Consider the following 24,908-nt stretch of genomic DNA (forward strand, 5'->3'; position numbering starts at 1 on the left):
GCGCTAGTTGTTGGGACACCCCTCTGTTATAGAGAGAGTTGGTACACTCTGTCAGCCATGGGAGTTGGATACAGAAAAGCTGCGATTGACGTCATCTCTCGAAATTAAAATCTCAATATCTATAAACATAGGCTTCACTATCCGTTAACAGGAAACGGGGCGCGGGGCCGGTCCATAGGGGGCCTATTTTGATTGATTGATTGATTGATTGATTGATTGATTGATTGATTCATTCATTTTCCGAGCAACAAAAACAAATTTTGCATTTCTTTACTGTTACAATCCCAATTTATTTAGGTTGAATTCCGATGTCACTATTGCCTCAGCACGTCTTACCGGCTATCTGGCCAAGTCATTTTTAGATTCAAATGTTGCATAAAATAAAACACGTAAAACCCGATTAAAAAAAAAACAAAAATTATATGGATGCAGAAATGTCTAAATTACTAATTTTATGCAAAAAAAAAAAAAAAAAGAGCAGTTGGCTAAAAATTATCTGATTATTTGAATGTAAAGTTACGCTAATGTGTATGTATACAAAATCCAACATGGCGGCCATCACAAAACAAAGAGCTTTTTAAGTTGAAAATTCTTGTAAATAACAGCGTAAATCCCGGAAATTCTATAGATATGAACGTAAAACAGTCTAGATTCTCGGTTAAAAGCAAAAAACTGGGCAGTTATAATTCATTTCATGTTAATATTTCAAGCTTAAGTTATGCTACATTTTTCCATTCACTTCATTATTTTCACGTTTCAAAGTGTATGCATGATGCTATTTCATATAATAATTATCTTGAATCCTTGACCAAATCACTCTTGAGACCCTCCTGCTTGCATACACTAAAACGTTTGTCCTGTTTCCACCTAAATCCAGCGTTAGAACGCAGCGTGTGTTAAAGTTTATCGCAGTGAAAGGTATCACGACACTCTGACTGGACCGCCCCCCTACGGGAAGCCGTGGCGCAATGTCTGCAGGAGCTGTCTCATCAACTGGTAGTGAAGTCTAATCTATAAAACAATAGCAGCACAAACGAAACTGTTTACAGCACAAACCAGCACAAACAATTTACACCATTTTTAGTCATTTTTAATCAAAATGGGGGGCTTGTTCACCTCAGATTGACCTATAAAAGAATTGTAAATATCTGAAAAAGCAATAACAGCACAAACAAGCACAAACGCAGCACAAATGATTGACATCATTTTAATATAAATTTGCGTCTGATGTTGGGCCAAGTTCACGGAGGTATGTCAAGGATATAGAATTTAGAATATGACTTATGACACATAATTTACGACAAACGTGCTGTGATCAAAGGTTGCTTTAACTGTGAAATACACATAATGGTTTCACCCAAGATTTGTTTCCAATGTTTTCACAACAACGGTGTCGTTTTCAAAAACATATACAGTGCCCTTCATAATTATTGGCACCCCTGAAAAAGATATTCAAATAATATGGGATCTTAATGGAAAAAAAGAGAAAAATCCAACCTTCAATACAATTGCATTCATTCAGTGGGGAAAAAAAATCCCACATAAAGAAAAAAATATTTGACATCAAATAATGTGTGTCACAATTATTAGCACCCCTGTTGTTAATACTTTGTACAACCCCCTTTTGCCAACAAAACAAGGCCTGGGGACTGAGATGGCCATGGGAGGAGGGTGAACTATTTCTGTGTAGATTTGGCCATATGCTTAGGGTCATTGTCTTGCTGAAAGACCCAGTGAAGACCCATCTTCAGCTTTCGGGCAGAGGGCAACAGATTTTGATTTAATGTCCTGGTATTTCAAAGCATTCATGATGCCATGCACCCTAACAAGGTTCCCAGGGCCTTTGGAAGCAAAACAGCCCCACAGCATCACTGACCCACCCCCATACTTCACAGTGGGTATGAGGTGCTTTTCAGCATGCGCATCTTTCGTGGCACGCCAGACCCACTTAGAGTGTTTGTTGCCAAAAAGCTCAATCTTGGTCTCACACAAAAATACACACGGTCCAGGCTTCAACTGGGACGGTGTGCTTTGGTCAGATGAGACCAAGATTGAGCTTTTTTCTTATAACACATAAACAATTCCTGGTCAAAGGAAGTTGAGCCTATCCATGTCTGTGGTTGGAAGTCAGTCACAGAGCACAGAGCACATACAAAGATTCACACCCATTCTGACAGTGATAGTGACTTAAACATATAATGGCTAAAAGTAAAGTTTGCCATTTTAGGTATTAAACTGCCGCTCAGAACAACTGTCAAATGTTTGCATGTACTGTAATTTTCGGACTGCAAGCCGCTACTTTTTCCCTTCATTTTGAATCCTGCAACTTACAGTCCAGTGCGGCTTATTTGTTGATTTATTTGGGTTAATAGGTAACACATGCCTCTTAGTATGCATTGCAGTGCTACAGATGTAAATCAAGAAGCTCATTTGGCCATCACTGCTCCCTTGAGGAGACAGTCAAACTCTGTTACCACCTTCTGTCAACACTGCCGTTTTCCAACATGCCTCCAAGCATGCATTGCAGCGCTCCAGATGTATATAACAATCAAAATTTATGTTCTGTGCTAATTATTCAGTTACTGTTCCAGTTGTTTCATTTATTGCTAGTTATGGTATTTGGTAACACTTTATTTGACAGCGGCGTCATAAGACTGTCATAAGACCGACATAATTACTGACACTATCATGGGCATTTCTAAATTTTTATGACAGATGTCATTTAGTGTCATCCGGCAAATAATGTTACTAACTCTATTTATGTCCAGCTCGGACCTTTTACATCCATCCAAAAGTGAGATAATTTGCCAAATAACACTAAATTACATCTGTTATAAGCATTAATTTATGCTCGTGACAGTGTCATGTCATAATTATGATTGTCTAATGACAGACGTATGGCATCACTGTCAGTGAGTGTTACCAAATACCATAACTAGCAATTAATGAAACAACTGGAACAGTAACTGAAAAAATAATTAGCACATAACATGAATTTTGATTGTTATTTACATCTGGAGCGCTGCAATACATGCTAGGAGGCATGTTGGACAACAACAGTGTTGACAGCAGGTGGCAGCAGAGGCTGACTGTCTCCCCATGGGAGCAGTGATGGCCAAATGAAGCTTCTTGAAGCAATGAAGCCTTGCAGCCAATTGATTCAAAGCTTCATGGTGGTTCATTTATGACATTCATATGATGCTATGATAATATCTAGGTGTAACTATCCCATATTACAGTGAGAACAGCCACGGCTTATAGTCCAGTGCGGCTTATCTATGAACAAATGCCGTTTTCGTGTCACATTTGGTGGGTGGCGGCTATAGTCAGGTGCTCCTCATAGTGTGAAAATTACGGTAATTAAACGGCCAATCCGTTTTTACTTATATAGCTGCGCAAACATAGGCGGAGTTTGACTTTTGGGGCGGGGGGCAGGGGCACAACATGTTGGTCATCTTGAAACGCAGTGTCAACAACAAAATTAACTTACAGGAATATTTATAAAAAGTTGAAAACGAGCGTTTTTTTTTTTTTGGGTGTGGTTTTTTTCCCCATCTTTTTTGAGGGAAATTCTAAATCAGGCTACTTAGGACAGCTATAATTTCCCCCAAGAACGTCATTCACTGAATATCTGTTGTAAAATTAGCGACTTTAGTTGGTAAATTGAAGCTCTGCTCACCCTTTTGGCGGTGCTGTCTGGCGTTTCATGGTCCACAATTTCAATCCTTGGTTTTTACTCAGTAGTTGTCGCTTTTGAAAGCTTAAGTTTGAAAAAATTACGTATATCCATCATGCCTCTTCGTTCCTCAGGTGGTTTTGGCTAAGCAAAGCAAATGACCATGTAACGTGCTAGTCACATGATCTGTTCAAAAAATAATTTTGACCCATTATAAAAATAGTTTTTTGTTCATTTCATTCATTTTTGTTATTTGTTTTATTGCTTTACAACTTTTATAGACAATATTTTACCAGAAAACTAATTTTAAAATCATATATATGAAAGTCAATTACATGCAATGACACTTTTCAGCCACTAGGCGGGCCATGCTACCCTTAAACTCCGTGTATGTGCGCAAACCTACCATAAATGTAGGTCAGAATAATGTTTGGAAAATAAGTAATTCAAGGAGAGCCTGCTGAAGCACTTCAGTTTAGCTTGTTGCTCAAGTGAGTGGCATTTGAACTGGAGCATATAAAATTGAGGAGCAATGGCGTGTACCTGTCAGTCTCAGTGAATTTATGTGAAACGGGCAGTGTGTGAGGCCAACATGTGCTGTTGTTGATCCTTGATGAGGGCAAAGCCTCCGTGTCTGTTCTCCTCAATCAGTACAAGGTTTTATGAAGGCATTTCACACAGTTATCTTTGTCCTCAAAGACACAATGCCACATCAACAGGGCTGTTAGGGAGCAGCTTTTTAACAGTACACGGCTACTCTATTGTGACCTTGGCATTACATTGGAGTCTGCCATACTGGCACAGCCCACTGTTATTCGTCATCATTACTGCCTTTCAATAAATCTCAGGCATGTCTCCTGCCGAAGATCTTTGTCTGTGTTGCCTCACACTTGTCGCCTGGATAATCTCGCAAACCAACGTTCTTTATTTAGACCTCCCCACTTAACCATCTCATGCGCTTTATATTGCAGCACTAGCCCTCCTATGATAACACAATATGTTACCAACACTACTTAAGCCCTGTGAGGAACTGAGACACCATCAAAGTATAACACTATGAAAATGTACCTCATTAATTTATGTCACTTACTTTGTAGCGCCTATGAAAGTACGTCATATTTTTAGTTCAATTTTCCTGGATTAAAAGTTAGGTAACCATAAAATGTAATAGGTGTACATTTCTAGTTGGTCTCGAGGATGCTTGTCATCTCCCAAGCATCAATTGTTCCCCAGCAGCAGTTCCAGGGTGGGATGATGACAAAAGAATTCCTCTCTGCGTCTATTTACGGATCGAGTCGTGTTTCCCTGGCTGCTTAAGGATACCTATGATTAATCACCACTCTGCAATGACCTCCTAATATGGCCGCGTCAGGAGACCCCATCACTGATAAGACTCTGACCCGCTGATTTCTATATTGCTCTCTACCATTCAGTAAGCCCCCTCCCTCACTTAGCCGAACCAACTCAGACACAATAGCATTCTTGGGTCTAACAAGCATCCCCCATATATGGTGGAGGGGCTTCCTTTATAAAGGGAACCGGTTTTGAAACCCACAATAGGTCACCATTCTATCACAAGGTAAGATGTGTGGCTTCTTTAATGTACTACCATAATGTTCACTATAAGTCACTTTCAATGATGTTATTCTCCACACAGGGCCGTAACACCTCAGTCTTCTCTGTAGGGATTCATAAGGTAAGACGTCTTGCAAACAGATATTGGAATTCGGAATTGCATTTATTCTGTCATTTTATTTTTATATTAAAGCAAATTTCAAAATGGGCGACGCCGCTATGAAAGAATTTGGGGCAGCGGCCCCCTACCTGAGAAAATCCGATAAAGAGCGTCTGGAGGCTCAGACTCGTCCATTTGACATGAAGAAAGAATGCTTTGTTCCTGACACTGAGGAGGAATATGTGAAAGCATCCATCACCAGCCGTGAGGGAGACAAAGTCACCGCTCAAACTGCTAAAGGGAAGGTCAGTCATCTGGCGCAATGTAGCCTAACTAGAAGTGTCAAAAGTGAAGACAAGAATCAAGTCAGAGAGAATCCATCTAGAACAGACACTAACAAAAGGAGGCAAAACATTGTCCATTTTCCATGCTATACATACAGCAGGGCTGGTCCTGACCAATTTGGTGGTCTATGCAAAACATATGTATTGCCCCCCCCCCCCTCCCCCATTTTCACCACATATATTTAAACACTCACACTGAAAAAGCACGTTATCTCTTTGTAATTTATTATATTAAAAAAAGACAACCAACAAGAGCAGAAATCCAAAGAAAAATGCTGTAATAACTATTCAAAAGCACCAATGAAAACACTTAAAAAACAAATGCATTCAATCAATTACAATTGTTATTACAATATGATTAACACCCACCCACATGAACCTATATAAAGACACACAGAACACTTTAAAATGCAACTTTTTATTTTCACCTTGACTTATAACCTTACTCACCTTGTCTTCACTGATGCAAAAGCATCTATTGCACTTTCATATGAAAGTTGTTTTGGAAGGTGCACTTCTTTCCTGGACTTGGTAGGCTTTGACTTGGTGCTGATGTGGATAAGTTCGCTGTAAAAGATGGCCCGGGATGTACAGATGTAGAAAGAAAACATTTCAGAAGAGCATCTACAAAGAGAAGAAAGTGGAATGTTACATTATATTAGTCAAATAGCTGATGATTGTGAAACCAGCATGACATAACCATAATAGCGCCTAAATTCTTGCAGCCTACTGTACCTGTCTATTGGATCCGGCCTCTATCTTTGATGGGAGTAATTATAAGAAAATAAATTCTTGAAGCACGGCAACTACACAGGACTATCCAATAATAATGAATTAAATAATATATGATAGCAAAAAGTTTTTCAATAAATTGTTTTTACATGAACGTGATCGCCATTTTAATGAATTAATGACACATTTAATAACAAATGTTTGCATTTAAGTCCGTGGCACTTTTAGTCCCCAATACCACAGAACTTTGAAATTATTAATTCCATATTTAATGGTGTATTTATTTAACTAACCTTGGCACTTTTAGGCAAAGCAAATTTATTTGAAAAGCACAATTTAATACAAGGTAAAAGTGGTTCACATCACATGAAAATAAGCAAGACAATTTTAGTCTCCAATACACTTTGTCCAAATTTCTCGAAAATTGGAGGGGGAGTAAATTTAACTGAAACTAATCCACAGCTGGCTGAATACTGAAAATATTTCTAAAACAACAGCCTGGCTAATGATACAGTATAATTTTGCTTTAGCACTAAGTCATATAAGCTCTATGTAAATAACCGCTAGCTTGCAGTTGCGCTATGTCCACGTGCTTATGCTGTTGAAAAAGATCATCACAACAATCCTGTTTTTCTTCACGCCTTTGCTGTCTTCTTTCTTTTTCTTCTGACCCGAAGGGCTTTTGTCTTTTGATGAAGTTGACTTGTCACCGTAACGTCGCTCAATTGCGGAGGCTAAAAATAGCACCTTCAGGTAGCTTGCTGGTCTGCTGGGTGGTGAGACTAGGGTCCGTGGTGAAATTATCGCATCACAGGAAAAAGTGTAATGGGCAAAAGGCACACTAGAAAAATGATTTCATTATTATTTAAAGACTTATTATGAACGGTTTAATTGTTCTTTTGTTTTATTGTTTTGTATACTTTTTTGAATACTGCTTTCATCAAATATGATTTGAATATTTTTCTTGACGCCTTTTTGGACGCTGGTGTGCCCTTAGGCGGTTGCTTAAATAGCCTTATGGGCAGCACGGGTCTGACAGAGTACACATAGTATTTAGTCAGCTACAGTATTTGTGAAAGGTACAATGTTGTAGGTATTCAAACTTTGCAAAAACAGAAAAAAAAATCCTGTTGTTTGTTTTCAGACTGTGACTGTGAAAGACTGTGACGTGCACCCTCAGAACCCGCCAAAGTTTGATAAAATTGAAGACATGGCCATGTTCACTTTCCTCCACGAGCCCGCTGTGCTGTTTAACCTCAAAGAGCGTTATGCAGCATGGATGATTTATGTGAGTTGAGCTCTTTCAAGACCATGTTAACCATGTCTGCTTAAACGTTTGAAAAATGGCAATTATACAGTATACCTGAAAGTCACTTTGTTTTTTTTCTTCTTGCCAGACCTATTCTGGGCTGTTCTGTGTCACTGTCAACCCCTACAAGTGGCTTCCAGTCTACAACCAAGAGGTGGTTGTTGCTTACAGGGGAAAGAAGAGGAGTGAAGCTCCTCCTCATATCTTCTCCATCTCTGACAATGCCTACCAGTACATGCTAACTGGTAAATACAGCTTTAAAGTCTGACATTCCAGGTATGGAGGTTGCGCCTACAGTTCTTATGTCGTTTTTGCTTTTTCTTTCCAGATAGAGAAAATCAGTCAATTCTCATCACGTGAGTTGGATTTTGAGTCCTTTTTTGTGTAAGGTTTTGATTGCACAAAAATGCCCAAACCTAACCTACATCTATATCCATAAATTTTAATACTGTGTTATTATCATAAAATCATTTAGTAAGTTAGCATACATAATTTGAATCAACAGTGAACGACACATATACCTATAAGTACAGTGGTACCTCGACATACGATCGCTTCAACAGACGATCTTTTCGACAGCTGACTTAAAATTTCACTTTGTTTCTACATCCGGCGACATGCTCGAAATACAACGTTTTATGACAGACTGACACAAAGCAGATTTTCTTATGAGAGAAATCAACATGGGTTCCAAGAATGTTAGTGCAGGTGGCGAAAAAAGGAAAAAAGGTGAGGCTTACTATTGAAATGTAGATGGAAATGATACAAAAATATGAGCATGGCGGGCGCGTCCAAGAACTGATTTGACAATAGGGTGTTCTGCCAAATTTTACATCTCATCAACAATTGCAACTTTGTGGTTCTGTGCATGCGCTAAATGTTAAAAATGGCCGCGAATGCAGCGGTTCCAAAGTAAACACTAGAAACTTTCTTTTGAGAAAGGAAGATTTACTTACGTTTTGATAATGAACGGACATGTAGAAAAGTTCTCCTCAGACACATCCTGCAATGTTAGCTGCACACAACAACTGCACGCCACTCTCTCACTGTTAACGTCTTTGCCGTGTCGTTAAGCCTTAATTTACGCCATTTTGGTGTTGCAAATGAATTTTTATAATGTAACTTGTTTATTTAGCACCTTTGGATAACATTAGGAGTCCAACTGAATGTAAAAGAGGGCCTATTCACCGCCAAAAAAGCTTCGGGAGCGAAATATTTTTAGGGTGAAACATTTGACAGAACAACGGTCGTAGAATGTCTACAATCTCGATGGTCCTCCTCCGACCTCCGTTTGCCAGTCTTTATAAGTTGAGGTGACAATTATTATTTGTAACATTGCCAAAACATCGCCAGCTTCGTCAGGTTTTTAATTATTTATTGCAGAACTTGAACAACAGAACATGCCTACTGTCCGCCACAGCTGAACAAAGTGAAATTAAAAAGTGCTCTCTCACTCTGTCAAGTAAGCAACACGGTGCGTTCAGGTAAACCACGCAAAACACATTCGCCACATTAGAACCCCACATTAGAATTCGTTACATTATTACAGGTATTATTATTACTACTATTATTATATAATTATTCCTATTTTTATTCATATTTTTTTTGTTTTGCTCTGTGTAATTGCTATTTCCAATAGTACCAGCAGCATTTATTAAGGATTTAGCATAGGTTTTCAGGCTGTGGAACGAATTCATGGGATTATAATGTATTCTTATGGGGAAATCCTGCTCGACATATACGAACATTTCGACTTACAAACAAGGTTCTGGACTGAATTACCGTATTGGCCCGAATATAAGACGTGTTTTTTCCATTGAAATAACACTGAAAAAGAGGGGGTCGTCTTATATTCGCGGTCTAGACATTATACCCATTCACGACGCTAGATGGCGCCAGATATCATTGAAGCGATGTTCCGTCATGACAGATCTCTGCTACTCTCAAGTTTAACCAGTTTGCTTTATCTTATTGCAATGTTTTTCCTTATTCAGATTTGTTTCAAGACTACAGTTACAGTTAGACTTCACTTTGATGGTTAATGCAGTTATTGCAATTTTGTTGTTTTATCACAATAGATTGGTTTATTTATATTTCAAAAACCAGAAGCCATTCATTTACGAATGTGATTGCATTTCAGTTTACATATTTAAATGTTCAGATATTAAGATTTGAATGAGGCAAAATAGCATGCTTTTTCTCTCAAATATATTGTTATAATCATTTGTTTGGGATGTACTGTAATTATTTTCTGTATAAAAATTAATTTGGTGTTCAAAAAGTCTTTTTTTAAACTTGAGTCTTGAAAAAGAGGGGGTCGTCTTATAATCAGGGCCGTCTTATATTCGGACCAATACGGTAACTTCGTATGTAAAGGTATCACTGTATATACCACAGTAATTCAGGTGATCAATACATAAACAAAGTGCTTTTTCAGAATCTCTAACTAAGCAAATCATTTTGTTTCCACAGCGGAGAATCCGGTGCTGGGAAAACTGTCAACACCAAGAGAGTCATCCAGTATTTTGCCAGCATTGCAGCTGGTAGTGGAAAGAAAGAAACTGGCTCTGAGAAAAAGGTATCATACCTATCTTTGCAAAATTATAAATCGACTTTTGTTTTCCTTCTTTTTTCTTCTTTTTTTTTTTTTTTGACCTACTGTTACATTTGAGCAAATTGCTGTGTTTTCAGGGTACCTTGGAGGATCAAATCATCCAGGCTAACCCAGCTTTGGAGGCATTTGGCAATGCCAAAACCATCAGAAATGACAACTCTTCCAGATTCGTAAGCTTGACGTATACACAAAGGAATGAATGAATATTTTGCCGTTTGGTAGTGTATTTTAACACTTCATTTCCAACCAGGGAAAATTTATCCGAATTCACTTTGCTGCCAGTGGAAAGCTTGCATCAGCTGATATTGAGACATGTTGGTAACTTTTAATGAATGTACATTGGTTATGGGCATGGTTTGGAATTTTATCTTAATATATCCTTTTATTTATTTTTTTTAACTACCTATAGATCTGTTGGAGAAGTCCCGTGTCACCTTTCAGCTTAAAGCTGAGCGAGACTACCACATCTTCTATCAGATCCTCTCTCAGAAAAAACCTGAGCTTTTAGGTACATAATAACTACTAACATCAAGATTAGTGGCTGTACTGGGGCTGGTTTTGTTTTCATAATCTGAAAAGTAATATTTTTATTCTTCTTTTAGAAATGCTGCTCATCACCAACAACCCCTACGATTATGCATTCATCTCCCAAGGAGAAACAACTGTCGCCTCCATCAACGATGCTGAGGAGCTTATGGCCACTGATGTAAGGAAGTCAAATGTCTTGATAGATGAGGGTGTAAAATTAGTATTTAAAAATTTCTATTTCGATGCAATTTTATGTTTTTACTACTAAACCTGTCCAGTGTGTTGTAAATTAACAGTTTTTACCGTCAAATGTTGATAGTGCAAACAATGTTATCCTTAAATTGAACCCAGGATGCCTTTGATGTGCTGGGCTTCACCCAAGAAGAAAAGAATGGCATCTACAAACTGACTGGTGCCATAATGCACTACGGTAACATGAAGTTCAAGAACAAGCAACGTGAAGAGCAGGCAGAAGCTGATGGCACTGAAGGTGAGATGGAAGCTCTGAATTTCCAAAAGGTATCCTATAAACTAGGGCTGTCAAAATTATCGCGTTAATGGGCGATGATTAATTTTTTTGATTAATCACGTTAAAATATTTGACTCAATTAACGCACATGCCCCGCTCAAACAGATTAAAATGACAGCACAGTGTCATGTCCACTTGTTACTTGTGTTTTGTCGCCCTCTGCTGGTGCTTGGGTGTGACTGATTTTATGGGTTTAAGCACCATGAGCATTGTGTAATTATTGACATCAACAATGGCGAGCTACTAGTTTATTTTTTGATTGAAAATTTTACAAATTTTATTAAAACGAAAACATTAAGAGGGGTTTTAATATAAAATTTCTATAACTTGTGCTAACATTTATCTTTTAAGAACTACAAGTCTTTCTATCCATGGATCGTTTTAACAGAATGTTAATGTTAATGCCATCTTGTTGATTTATTCATTCATTCATTTTCCATGCCGCTTATTCCTCACGAGGGTCACGGAGGTGCTGGAGCCTATCCCAGCTAACTTCGGGCAGTAGGCAGGGGACACCCTGAATTGGTTGCCAGCCAATCGCAGGGCACAAGGAGACACACAACCATTCACGCACACACTCACACCTATGGACAATTTAGAGTGTTCAATCAGCCTACCATGCATGTTTTTGGGATGTGGGAGGAAACCGGAGTTCCCGGAGGAAACCCACGCAGGCACGGGGAGAACATGCAAACTCCACACAGGAAGGCCGAAGCCCGGGATTGAACCCTTGATCTCAGAACTGTGAGGCAGACGTGCTAACCACTCAGCCACTGTGCCGCCGCCTTGTTGATTTATTGTTATAAAAAACAAATACAGTACTTATGTACAGTATGTTGAATGTATATATCCGTCTTGTGTCTTATCTTTCCATTCCAACAATAATTTACAGAAACATATGGCATATTTTATAGATGGTTTGAATTGCGATTAATTACGATTATTTAATTTTTAAGCTGTGATTAACTCGATTAAAAATTTCAATCGTTTGACAGCCTTACGATAAACGTATGGAAATGTAAAATATTTTCCTTTTTTTTAAAAAATTCCTTAAAATTTCCCAGATGCTGACAAAGTTGCGTATCTGATGGGCATGAACTCAGCTGACCTCATCAAAGGTCTTTGTCATCCAAGAGTTAAAGTGGGGAATGAGTGGGTCACCAAGGGACAAAATGTTCAGCAGGTAATTTTTTTTAAAATTAAAAAAAAATTTTTTTAGAGAAAAGTAGGAATGTTATTGCTTTTGCAACACACAGTAGTCATTGTTGTACGTATGCAGTGGTATGAAAAAGTATCTGAACCTTTTGGAATTTCTCACATATATGCATAAAATCACCATCAAATGTGATTGGATCTTAGTCAAAATCACACAGATGAAAAAAACAGTGTCTGATTTAAGTAAAACCAGCCAAACATTTATAGGTTTTCATATTTTAATGAGGCTAGCATCAAATAATGAAAGAAGGAGAAAAAATAGAACTAAGCAGACACAGTTTTTTACATCTATGTGATTTTGACAAAGCTCAGATCACATTTGATGGTGATTGTATGCAAAAATGTGAGAAATTCCAAAAGGTTCAAGTACTTTTTCAAACCGCTGTAAAAGTTTGTCTATGTTTTGGCCAAGAGAAATAAAATTCAGATGTAGCTAAACTTAAGACAACACAGTATAGTTGATCCATTGCATGATTTGCTACAAAGCTGCAAATCATGACAATCACAACCAAAGTATGGTGTTTATAACCATCTCACTAACAAACACTATAACCGGATTATTTATTTAATTTCTTTTATAGGTCTACTATGCAGTTGGTGCATTGTCTAAGTCAGTGTATGAGAAGATGTTCCTGTGGATGGTGGTCCGTATCAACCAATCTCTGGATACCAAGCAGCCTCGCCAGTATTTCATTGGAGTTCTGGATATTGCCGGATTTGAGATCTTTGATGTCAGCTTTGTTTATTATTGCTTTAAACCAAAAATAATATTTGAGTAAAATGGTGAGAAAATTGTTTGTCCACTTTCCATTTTAGTTCAACACCTTTGAGCAGCTGTGCATCAATTTCACCAATGAAAAACTGCAACAGTTTTTCAACCATCACATGTTTGTGCTGGAACAAGAAGAGTACAAGAAGGAAGGCATTGAATGGACTTTCATAGATTTTGGTATGGACCTGCAGGCATGCATTGACCTGATTGAAAAGGTGAGAAACTGATATTAACACATTAATCAAATTTTGTAAAATGTTTGACCAAACCCGTTTTCACTACACTTCATTTTTCACTCCTCTTAGCCCATGGGTATCATGTCTATCCTTGAAGAGGAGTGCATGTTCCCCAAAGCCAGCGATGCAACCTTTAAAGCTAAGCTCTATGACAACCACCTGGGAAAATCCAGCAACTTTCAGAAGCCCAGGATAGTCAAAGGGAAACCTGAGGCACATTTTGCCCTGATGCACTATGCCGGGACTGTAGATTATAATATCAACAACTGGCTGGTGAAGAACAAGGATCCTTTAAATGAGACTGTTGTTTCACTTTACCAAAAGTCTACTCTAAAATTATTGGCCTTACTCTTTGCCAATTATGCTGGAGCCGATTCAGCAACAGGTAAGAATGATCATTGAATACTACAATATTTTTCTCCTGCTTGTAACACTAAAAGTATACTTGAATTTCATTCTGGTTAACTTGCAGATGGCGCGAAGGGCAAAGGAGGCAAGAAGAAGGGTTCATCCTTTCAGACTGTGTCAGCCTTGCATAGGGTTAGTACAAAAAAAGTTTAACATAAAAATATTAACAGAATCTTTAATCGGGTAAGATGTTGACCACGTAATATTGTATCTCTATATTCACAGGAGAATCTCAACAAACTGATGACCAACTTAAGGTCTACTCACCCGCACTTTGTACGCTGCATCATCCCCAATGAGACCAAGACTCCTGGAGCCATGGAGAACCCTCTGGTGATGCACCAGCTGCGCTGCAACGGTGTGCTGGAAGGCATCAGAATCTGCAGGAAGGGCTTCCCCAACAGGATCCTCTATGGGGATTTCAAACAGAGGTATTATAATTTTTACACCCCAAAAAAGTACAATAATTTGGATTCATTAATTGAAAAAAAAAATTTTTTTTTGATCCTTCCATTTTTAGATATCGCATCCTAAATCCTGCTGCTATTCCTGAGGGTCAGTTCATCGACAGTAAGAAGGGAGCAGAAAAACTCCTCGGGTCTTTGGATATTGACCACAATCAGTACAAGTTTGGACACACAAAGGCAAGTTATAAATCAACTCAAATAAACTTAAGTACCGTATTGGCCCGAATATAAGACAGTGTTTTTTGCATTGAAATAAGATTGAAAAAGAGGGGGTCGTCTTATGTTCGCGGTCTAGACATTATACCCATTCACGACGCTAGATGACGCCAGATATCATTGAAGCGATGTTCTGTTATGACAGATCGCAGCTACTCTCCCCATTCACAACGCTAGATGGCACCAGATATCATTGAAGCGATGTTCTGTAATGACAGATCTCAGCTACTAGTATAACCAGTTTGCATTATTTTATTGCAATGATTTTCCTTATTCAGATTTGTTTCAAGACTACAGTTACAGTTAGACTTCACTTTGATAGTTAATGCAGTTATTGCAATTTTGTTGTTTTATCACAATAGATTGGTTTATTTACATGACAAAAACCAGAAGCCATTCATTTACGAATGTGATTGCACTTCAGTTTACATATTTAAATGTTCAGATATTAAGATTTGAATGAGGCAAGATAACATGCTTTTTCTCTCAAATACATTGTTATAATCATTTGTTTCAGATGTACAGTAATTATTTTCTGTATAAAAATTAATTTGGTGTTCAAAAAGCCTTTTTTCAAACTTGAGTGTTGAAAAAGAGGGGGTCGTTTTATAATCAGGGCCGTCTTATATTCGGGCCAGTACGGTATTTTTTTTTAACGTAGCATTTTTTTCAAGAATTGAGTTAGTGCAAAAAAAACAACAACACATGAACTGATTATATGATCAATACGCAGTAGTAATTTAATTAAAAATAACTAGGGATGTCCTGATCTGATCACTTGATCGGTAGGATTGGGCATCGAGCATCGATGGGATCCGGGATTAACACCCCGGTTCTCCCCGAACCGTGCGAATTTTTAAAATTTGATTCCAAGTTTTGATGCCCTGACCGCCGACCGGAAAAAAAATCTCTAGCTCCGTTATAAGCAAATCAAATGAAGTGACTAATTTAGCTTAGCACAAAAACGTGTTGCTTCGCTTCACATAATAGACAACAAAGTAACAGAATAAACACACAAAAATGATATCAGACCCTCTGTTAAAACGTGCAAATTTACAGATTTTGTTTTATCAAGGGTTCCCAACGATGTGTAGTGCAGAGGAGGTGTGTAGCGTCTGTACACCTCAAAGATTCTTTTTCAACTAATGTTCTTTTTTCCTGCAGCTTCCAGTAAGTCACCACTTGGAGAAACCAAGAGCACAAAGCAAAACCAAAGACAAGCTGTAGAGTCTGGAGTTACAATAGTGATATCATGTGGACGGATGAACAATATTTTCCTTTAGAAAGAAAATAAACTTAAAAATTAGTCAACCTAAGATCAAGGGACAGAACACTCCCTGCCTGACATCTGCAAGTTGTCAGCCCTTAGCTAACTTGTAGAAATACCACCTAATGATGCAGTACAATAAATGCCTGCAGCATAAGACACTCTAAAATATAGGCAAACGAATTTGTGTAAATGTTTTCTCCGTGATCTTTTCTGAAAAGCGCACTCATGTGGAAATAAACTTCATTATATTCAAAGTTCAAAGACTGATATTTGTATACAAGTTCAAAGTAGCCCTGTGAGAAATTCCTAGTAAAGTTATTTGAAAGTTTACATAGTTAAAAAAAATAATAATCGAGAAGTTGAGAAATTATATAGTTTATATATAATTAATATAACAATTTTTTTGACCATGCATCTTAAAAGAATTGGAATCGAGAATCGCTTGGAACCAGAATCGAAACATGGAATCGAACCAGAACCGTTCAAATTCAAACAATGCCCAACCCTGTGATCGGAAATTGGGGCGATCGCGCTATTTATCAGAGAATCGGAATTAGGTGAAATGGATCGGGTTTTGAATTCTGCTTTGTGCTCGCACAGCACCATTGCCTCTAAGTCACCCTCCCTCCTGCTAAGCAATGCGGCCAAACTGTCCAGCTTGTGTTTGGTACTTAAGTTAAGGATGACTGACAGGTTTGAAGCTTTGATCTTGCAAGAGAAGCTTGGTAGCTCTACGATCAAAGGCACAAATGTGTCAAACATCTTTAAACTTGCTTAAGTGTGTCGTGGCAACTCATTGTGTAAGTGAGAGGCTGTTCTCTGCAGCGGGAGCGTCAAAGCGTGGATTTGAGTGGACTCAATCGATGAATCATTTTAATAAAGACAAGCATTTTCATATATTATTCTTGCTTAAAAATCATTCACATTACGGAGGTGGCATGGTTAACTTTTGTTTCATAAAAAAACAAACAAAAAAAAAAAAATCAGTATCGGATTGGGACTCGGTATCGGCAGATTCTCAAAATCAGGGGACTCGGACTCGGGTGAAAAATATGAGATCAGAACATCCCGAAAAACAACATAATTCTGGTTTTACAACCACTTCCGTTGTTCTAGCATCAGCTCACTGAACACATCTTTCTGAAAATTAAAGCTTCTTAAGTGGCATTGTTCATTTTAAAGGCAAATAAAAAAGGTATCGGATAATAATATTACTGTACAATTTTCTGAAGGTGTTCTTCAAAGCTGGTCTCCTCGGGCAACTCGAGGAGATGAGGGATGACCGTTTATCTCTCATTATTACTGGCATTCAGTCGAGATCAAGAGGTCTCCTGGCAAGAGTGGAATTCCAGAAGATTGTTGAAAGGAGGTTAGCGAAATTAGGCCGACAGAATGCACTGTAGAGCAAACAACTACTGTAATGGTGTTAATAATTTTTGCATATATTTGAATGAAAAAAATCTAATTAAATTATGATATTTGACAGGGATGCATTACTGGTGATCCAGTGGAACATTCGTGCCTTCATGGGGGTTAAGAATTGGCCTTGGATGAAGCTGTACTTCAAGATCAAACCTCTTTTAAGATCTGCAGAAGCAGAAAAAGAAATGGCCAACATGAAGGAAGAATTCCTGAAGTTGAAAGAAGCTTATGCAAAGTCTGAAACCCGCAGGAAGGAACTGGAAGAGAAAATGGTCTCTCTTCTCCAAGAAAAAAATGACTTGCAGCTCCAAGTTCAGGCGGTAAGTTTAAATGATATCAATCTTCGCTCTTAGGCAGGGGTCCCCAACCTTTTTTGCACCACGGACCGGTGTGATTTGGGTCTTTTTTTCACGGACCGATGTCCTGTCAAATTTTGCACCTTTATAAAATTTTGCTCCCCAAGCTTGTGTGGCGGTGAAAAAAGCCCTCTTTTATATTCAGTTGGACTCTCAATGTTATCCAATGGTGCTAAAAACTATTTACATCACAAACATACATGTGCAACACAGAAATGGCGTAAATTAATGCTTAACGAAACGGCGAAGTCGTTAAGTGAGAGGGCTACGTGCAGTTGTTGTGCGCGCCTAACATGGCAAACGTAAGTTAATATTCCTTTCTTTAAAGAAAGTTTGTAGTGTGTACTTAGGAATCGCTGCATTCGCGGTCCTTTTTAACGTTACGCGCATGCCAACTTTGTCAGAACACCGGCAATGTGCGGCAGAAAAATACAGAAAATATAAAATAGCATTTGTTTTTAGCCCCGTCGTGTTAAGTGCAGGGAAAAAATACAACTCACCCGCTGAATCAGTGGGAGGCCTGAGTTTGTTTCGTTGAGACGAGATGGTCCCGAGATGGGAGAGTGAGAGAAGTTAGCATCACAAATACACGATGTTGGAAATTGTAGCACAGTTTTCAGCGCGCTCCTAGCAATGTCAGGATATTCTGAAATGACTTAAATCCAGAACTTCGGTAGGGTTGTTGTCTCAAATGTACGTTTAAATCGCCGTGATTTGCGATCTCTACAAGCTGATATTCCTGTTCCACAGACATGCTCGAATCACTCGATTTATTCACATACGGGTCACGAATTCACTCCTTTGCAGTTCGTGGATCTTTAGTTATTGGGAAGTAGCATAAATTTTGTTTTCTTTGAGGTTGTAGGCACATCTTCTGGCTCGTCAGGTTCCCTTTTCCCCGTAAAAAGTATGTCCAAAGACGTCTGTTATTCAGTCATTCTAGTGTGGGGGCTAATTATTTCCGGGAAGAAATGTGATTGGCGACGACCTACGTCATACGTTATTATCGAGTCCAAGCGCGCATAGATATACAAAACGAGATTTAGTGCTAACAGCCCAATCAATGCATTTCTATGACGACCTCCTATCCTGTACTAGTATATCTAGAGCAGACAGGGATATTGGTGTGTTAAGCGGCACAGGCCAAAGTCAATTGGCCAGAATGAAGTCGTTAATAAATTATTTATTATTTCTGCGCGGCCCGGTACCAAATGCGCCACGGACCGGTACCGGTCCGCGGCCCGGTCGTTGGGGACCCCTGCTCTTAGGGACTTACGTATTCATATCAATTACATGCTGCGATTGAGAAGATATAAATGTATAACATGTCATGGTATTCGCCAATTAGGAACAAGATAATCTTGCTGATGCTGAAGAAAGATGTGAAGGGTTGATCAAACACAAAATTCAGATGGAAGCAAAAGCCAAAGAGTTATCGGAACGACTGGAAGATGAGGAGGAGATGAATGCGGAGTTAACGGCGAAAAAGAGAAAGTTAGAGGATGAATGTTCCGAGCTGAAAAAGGACATTGATGACTTGGAGTTAACTCTGGCTAAAGTGGAGAAAGAGAAGCATGCCACTGAGAACAAGGTACTGTTGATGTTGTGATTGTGGTATCTGTAAAACGTTTGTGAACAGGAATTAAGCTCCAGATATCATTATCGTTATTTTTCCCCAGGTGAAGAATCTGGTGGAAGAAATGGCAGCTTTAGATGAAATCATTGCCAAGTTGACAAAGGAGAAGAAAGCCTTACAAGAAGCTCATCAGCAAACTCTGGATGACCTTCAGAGTGAAGAAGACAAAGTCAACACTCTAACCAAGGCCAAGTCAAAACTGGAGCAGCAAGTGGATGATGTATGCGCTTCAAGCTATTACTTTGAAAAGGATAATATAAAATAAAATAATAAAAACACTAACAATAATCAAACATTTTTTTCCTAGCTTGAAGGGTCCCTTGAACAAGAAAAGAAGATTCGAATGGATCTTGAGAGAGCAAAGAGGAAGCTGGAGGGAGACTTAAAGTTGACCCAGGAGAGCCTAATGGATCTGGAGAATGACAAACAACAACTGGAAGAGCATTTAAAAAAGTAAACAACATAGTTCATTTAAGGAATACTGTATATAGCCTAGTCAAAACTAAGCAAAGGTAGAGAAAAGATCTTATAATGGCCTTTTTTTTTTCCATTGCAGGAAGGACTTTGAAGTCAACCAGCTCACTGCTAGAATAGAGGATGAGCAGGCAGTTGCCATTCAGCTTCAAAAGAAATTGAAAGAACTTCAGGTAACGCTTGTTTCATGAAATGGTTTGGAATGTATTAAACAGCAACTAACTAAAAGTGTCTAAACAGGCCCGCATTGAGGAGCTGGAGGAAGAGCTTGAGGCAGAGCGAGCTGCCCGTGCTAAAGTGGAAAAGCAGAGAGCAGACTTGGCCAGAGAGCTGGAGGAGATCAGTGAGAGGCTGGAGGAGGCAGGTGGAGCCACATCTGCCCAGATTGAGATGAACAAGAAGAGGGAGGCTGAGTTCCAGAAACTCCGCAGAGACCTGGAGGAAGCCACCCTGCAGCATGAAGCCACCGCAGCCACACTGAGAAAGAAACAAGCTGACAGTGTTGCTGACCTGGGGGAGCAGATTGACAACCTACAGAGAGTCAAGCAGAAACTGGAGAAGGAGAAGAGCGAACTCAGACTGGAACTGGATGATGTCATCTCCAATATGGAACATATTGTCAAAACAAAAGTAGGTAACGTTTTTTAAAAGTAATAGAGCCAAAAACATACAGTACATATTTATTGAATACTAGACTCAACAAAAGGAACACCCTTTTGCTGGGCAGAGGATTTCATTCTTCTCATGCCGGCATAGGCGGAGTTTGACTTTTGGGGCAGGAGGGGCACAACATGTTGATGATCCTGAGTGTCAGCAATAAAATTAACTTACAAAAATATTTATAATAATAAGTTGACAAAGAGCATTTTTTGTTTCCCATCATTCTTGAGGGGAATTCTAAATCAGGCTGCTTAGGCAATACTTTTCGCCAAGATCGTCATCCAGTGAATATGGTACGCCCGCCAGTGTCGTGCCAATGTAGTTACTCCACTCAAAAACTGTATCCCATGGGCGGAGCCATATGGAGGTAGATCTGTGTCATTACTCAATCCAAAAAAAGTTGCTTCAATCAAAATATATATTTTCAACCAAAAAAGTCGCTTCAATTAAAAAAAAAAAAAAAAAAAAAAGGTCAATCATGGAAAAAGTTTTTGAATGCGAAAAAATATTTGAGATTGAAAAACACAATTTGAACACTTAGTTTTTCATTGAAAAAGTTTTCTTTGATTGAAGCAATTCTTTTTGTGTTTGGGCCATATTATGAGTAGGACATTTTTGTCTAAATCATTTAATCCCAAAAAAAGTTGCTTCAATCAAAAAAAAAAAAAAAAAAAAAAAAAAAAAATTAAATCAAAGAAAAAAATCATTTGAAAAATAAAATTGCCCTCCCCTAATTTTTTTTTTTTAATTTAATGCAAAGAAAATGACCGTCTAAGTTGCTAGTCACATGATCTGTTCGAAATGTAATATTGTATATGTGTATATATATATACAGTATATATATATATATATATATATATAAGTCAAATTACATGCAATGACACTTTTCAGCCCCCCCTTATGCATGCCGTTCTAACTTTTTAATGGATATATATTTTCCCCCCTCGGAGGTTATAACCCTAAGTATGCTGTACTAAAGGTTCTACACTCAATTCTTAGTATTTTCTTTTTAATACCAGTCACCCAAATATATCATGAAAAGGTGTTTTGAAGCAGGTTTAGAGCCAATATGTTGATGTTTGGTGGTTGTTCATTCTTGAAACTTGCTGAAGGTGATAAACAGTACTACTGTGCATACAATATTTTGATATGAACTCAATACATGGTTGGATCACATGGCAGCTCAAAACCAAAAAAACTTACTCTGTGAGCTGAACATTTATTGACATTAATTCAGTCTCACCTCACTGCATATGTGGACGTGGTTGTATGTTAATATTGATAAACATTCTGATTGCAGACAAATCTTGAGAAGACATGCAGAACTGTAGAAGATCAGATGAATGAATACAAGACTAAGTTTGAAGAAGCCCAACGCTGCATCAATGACTTCAATATGCAGAAAGCAAAGCTTCAAACTGAAAATGGTATGAAACTCATTGCTTGAATTTGAAGACATTCACCACGACTATGTTCAGAAAATAATAAAAAGGTGGCCACAATGCTAGGTGAGCTCTCAAGACAACTTGACGAGAAGGAATCTTTGGTGTCTCAACTAACCAGAGGAAAAATGTCATACACTCAACAAATTGAAGACCTTAAACGACAACTGGAAGAAGAGACCAAAGTAAGATAAACGTCTCTTTCCCTTGCTCACCATTTGCAGTTATCTGAAAAGCATATTGTATGCAACATACACACATTAACGTATATTATTCTGCTGATAGGCTAAGAATGCATTAGCTCATGCTGTCCAATCGTCACGCCATGACTGTGACCTGCTCAGAGAGCAGTATGAGGAGGAGCAGGAGGCCAAGGCTGAACTTCAGCGTGGCATGTCTAAAGCCAATTCTGAGGTGGCTCAATGGAGGACTAAGTATGAAACTGATGCCATTCAGCGGACTGAAGAATTGGAAGAGGCTAAGTAAGTTTGATAATTCACTATGACGTATTGAGAAACTTTACTGTCTGACAGGTCAGCTTTTTGTTTGCTTTATGCTTTGTTTGTTTGGTCTAGCTAAAATGTCCATCATAGTTTTCGGACTATAAGGCGCACCTGACAATAAAGCCTGAGTTATGCTTCTGCGTTCCAGTGACAGCATAGCGACTATGGCGTCAATGAGCATTTGATAGTTCTGCAGCAAGGGAACGCGTTGCAATTGTAATTGTAATTCGCTGCCAAACCACTAGAAGGGTGTGGCGTTGTGTTTGTATGGTTTTGTGGGACTCTTGTCTTCTTCCTCTGGTTTTCTTCCGGTTACACAACAATGCCAACAGAGATGGAACGCTTGAATGTGGATCTTCAGCTCATCAACATTGAACAACAAATGTTGATCATACAAATGTTGAGGCGCAGGCGATGCAGAACACAGTTGCGGAGGAGGTCGTTAGCGCAACAATGTTTGTAAATGGCGGTGATTTTGTGCTAAACTGGAAACAACAGTCTGAGCGCACCAATCACAGTCAATTTGTGTCACGTCACCATGCGTTGATGCGACGCGTAGTCAGAATTTTGTGGAGCTACACGTCAGGCTACGACGGAGGGAGGTTCGTAAATCGGCATATGTCTGCCGCAGAGGCATAACTCAGCCTTGAGTCGCCAACCACCAAATTCGACAAGAAAACGCCATTTGCTCATAGATAAGCCGGAACAGACTATAAGCCGCACCTACCAATTTTGACAAGAAAACTATTCGTTCATGTATAAGCTGCACTGACGATAAGTCACAGAGATAGTCATGCCTAAAGACTACTGTTGTCGCGATATTATAATATTTTCAGCTTACTATTTTCGATACTACATAAATTAAATTTTTTAAAAAAAAGTTCTTTTAGGGCCTCTTTATTGGAGGATGATAGACATCCAGTCTTGTGGCTCATGAAAAATTAAAACTCATTAGAAGAGTTTATGACTACTAGACATCCAATCCATTTGAACTTGGCAGCAAATGAATGTTCCCACTTCAAATGGATTTGACGTCAAGCGCAGTCAACGGCAGAAAATGAGTTAACAAGGAAAATGCAAAAATATACTCCTTTAGTAACTAGAGTCATGCAGAATCAACTTTACCCCATGACAACGAAATTCTCTTAACCAGTGGTAGCCCAAAAAACAATAGATAACTGAGTAATCTGATATTGTATCCCGATACAACAGTTCAGTATCAATACAATTCAATACTTTTAACAACCCTACTAAAGCCATCCAGCTTATCGGCCTGAAAAATCCACATATAACATGCTCTGGACTATACGCCATAGGGTTCAAAGCGAGTAAAAAAGTAGCGGCTTGTAGTCCGGAAATTACAATGTTAACTTCTTTGTGGATATATATGCAATCATTCATTGAATAGTGATTTGTGTAAAACGTAAGTTTGATAACATTAATAGGTCTAAATGTTGGTTTCCAAAGGAAGAAGCTGGCTCAGCGTCTACAGGATGCTGAGGAGGCTGTGGAAGCAGTGAATGCTAAATGTTCATCTCTAGAGAAGACCAAACACAGATTGCAGAATGAGATCGAAGACCTCATGGTGGATGTGGAGAGGGCAAATGCTGCCGCTGCTGCTCTGGATAAGAAGCAAAGAAACTTTGACAAGGTGACGTTTATGCAAATTAAACATTTTTGTTTGTACAAGTAGACCACAAAATACAATTAACCATTGTCTCCCTGAGCCCCTTGGTAAGGGCTGTTTGGTCCCTGTACAACTGGTGTCAGAGTTTGGTCCGCATTGCCGGCAGTGAGTCGAATCCGTTCCCAGTGAGGGTTGGACTCCGCCAAGGCTGCCCGTTGTAACCGATTCTGTTCATATTTTTTATGGACAGAATTTCTAGGCGCAGCCAAAGCGTTGAAGGGGTCCGGTTTGGTGACCTCAGCATTGCATCTCTGCTTTTTGCAGATGATATGGTGCTGTATGCTTCATCAAGCCTCCAACTCTCACTGGAGCGGTTTGCAGCAGAGTGTGAAGCGTTTGGGATGAAGATCAGCACCTCCAAATCCGAGACAATGGTCATCGGTCGGAAAAAGGTGGAATGCCCTCTCTGGGTTGGGAATGAGCCCCTGAGTTCAAGTATCTTGGGGTCTTGAAGAAGGAGCTGAGGCCAAAAGGCGAAACTCTCGATTTACCAGTCGATCTACGTTCCTACCCTCACCTATGGTCACAAGCCGTGGGTCGTGACCGAAAGAACAAGAACCCGGATACAAGCGGCCAAAATGAGTTTCCTCCACTGGGTGTCCGGGCTCTCCTCAGGAGATAGGGTGAGAAGTTTGGTCATCCGGGAGGGACTCGGCGTTGAGCCACTACTCCTCTCCATTGAGAGGAGACAGCTGCGATTGCTCGAACATCTGGGTTGGATACGTCCTGGACATCTC

The 24,908-nt window shown here is 39.0% G+C and overlaps 1 protein-coding gene across 1 annotated transcript in view; it reads left to right on the forward strand.

The window, feature by feature from the left end:
• LOC130929927 (uncharacterized) overlaps positions 1-24,908 on the forward strand; it is a 74,234-nt gene that overhangs the window by 37,619 nt on the left and 11,707 nt on the right. Inside the window, 30 exon segments of the mRNA XM_057857568.1 lie at positions 5,237-5,255; positions 5,334-5,337; positions 5,445-5,656; positions 7,572-7,715; positions 7,825-7,981; positions 8,065-8,092; positions 10,209-10,362; positions 10,365-10,520; positions 10,601-10,664; positions 10,760-10,858; positions 10,953-11,056; positions 11,230-11,368; positions 12,472-12,590; positions 13,204-13,353; positions 13,439-13,609; positions 13,700-14,015; positions 14,103-14,170; positions 14,264-14,469; positions 14,559-14,682; positions 17,224-17,360; positions 17,478-17,733; positions 19,118-19,360; positions 19,449-19,625; positions 19,713-19,858; positions 19,962-20,052; positions 20,120-20,509; positions 21,840-21,966; positions 22,048-22,166; positions 22,267-22,463; positions 23,952-24,135. Coding sequence (XP_057713551.1) covers positions 5,237-5,255; positions 5,334-5,337; positions 5,445-5,656; positions 7,572-7,715; positions 7,825-7,981; positions 8,065-8,092; positions 10,209-10,362; positions 10,365-10,520; positions 10,601-10,664; positions 10,760-10,858; positions 10,953-11,056; positions 11,230-11,368; positions 12,472-12,590; positions 13,204-13,353; positions 13,439-13,609; positions 13,700-14,015; positions 14,103-14,170; positions 14,264-14,469; positions 14,559-14,682; positions 17,224-17,360; positions 17,478-17,733; positions 19,118-19,360; positions 19,449-19,625; positions 19,713-19,858; positions 19,962-20,052; positions 20,120-20,509; positions 21,840-21,966; positions 22,048-22,166; positions 22,267-22,463; positions 23,952-24,135 — 4,501 coding nt within the window.

This window comes from Corythoichthys intestinalis, chromosome 14 (assembly GCF_030265065.1).
Source record: "Corythoichthys intestinalis isolate RoL2023-P3 chromosome 14, ASM3026506v1, whole genome shotgun sequence".
In the NCBI taxonomy this organism is placed as follows: Eukaryota; Metazoa; Chordata; class Actinopteri; order Syngnathiformes; family Syngnathidae; genus Corythoichthys; species Corythoichthys intestinalis.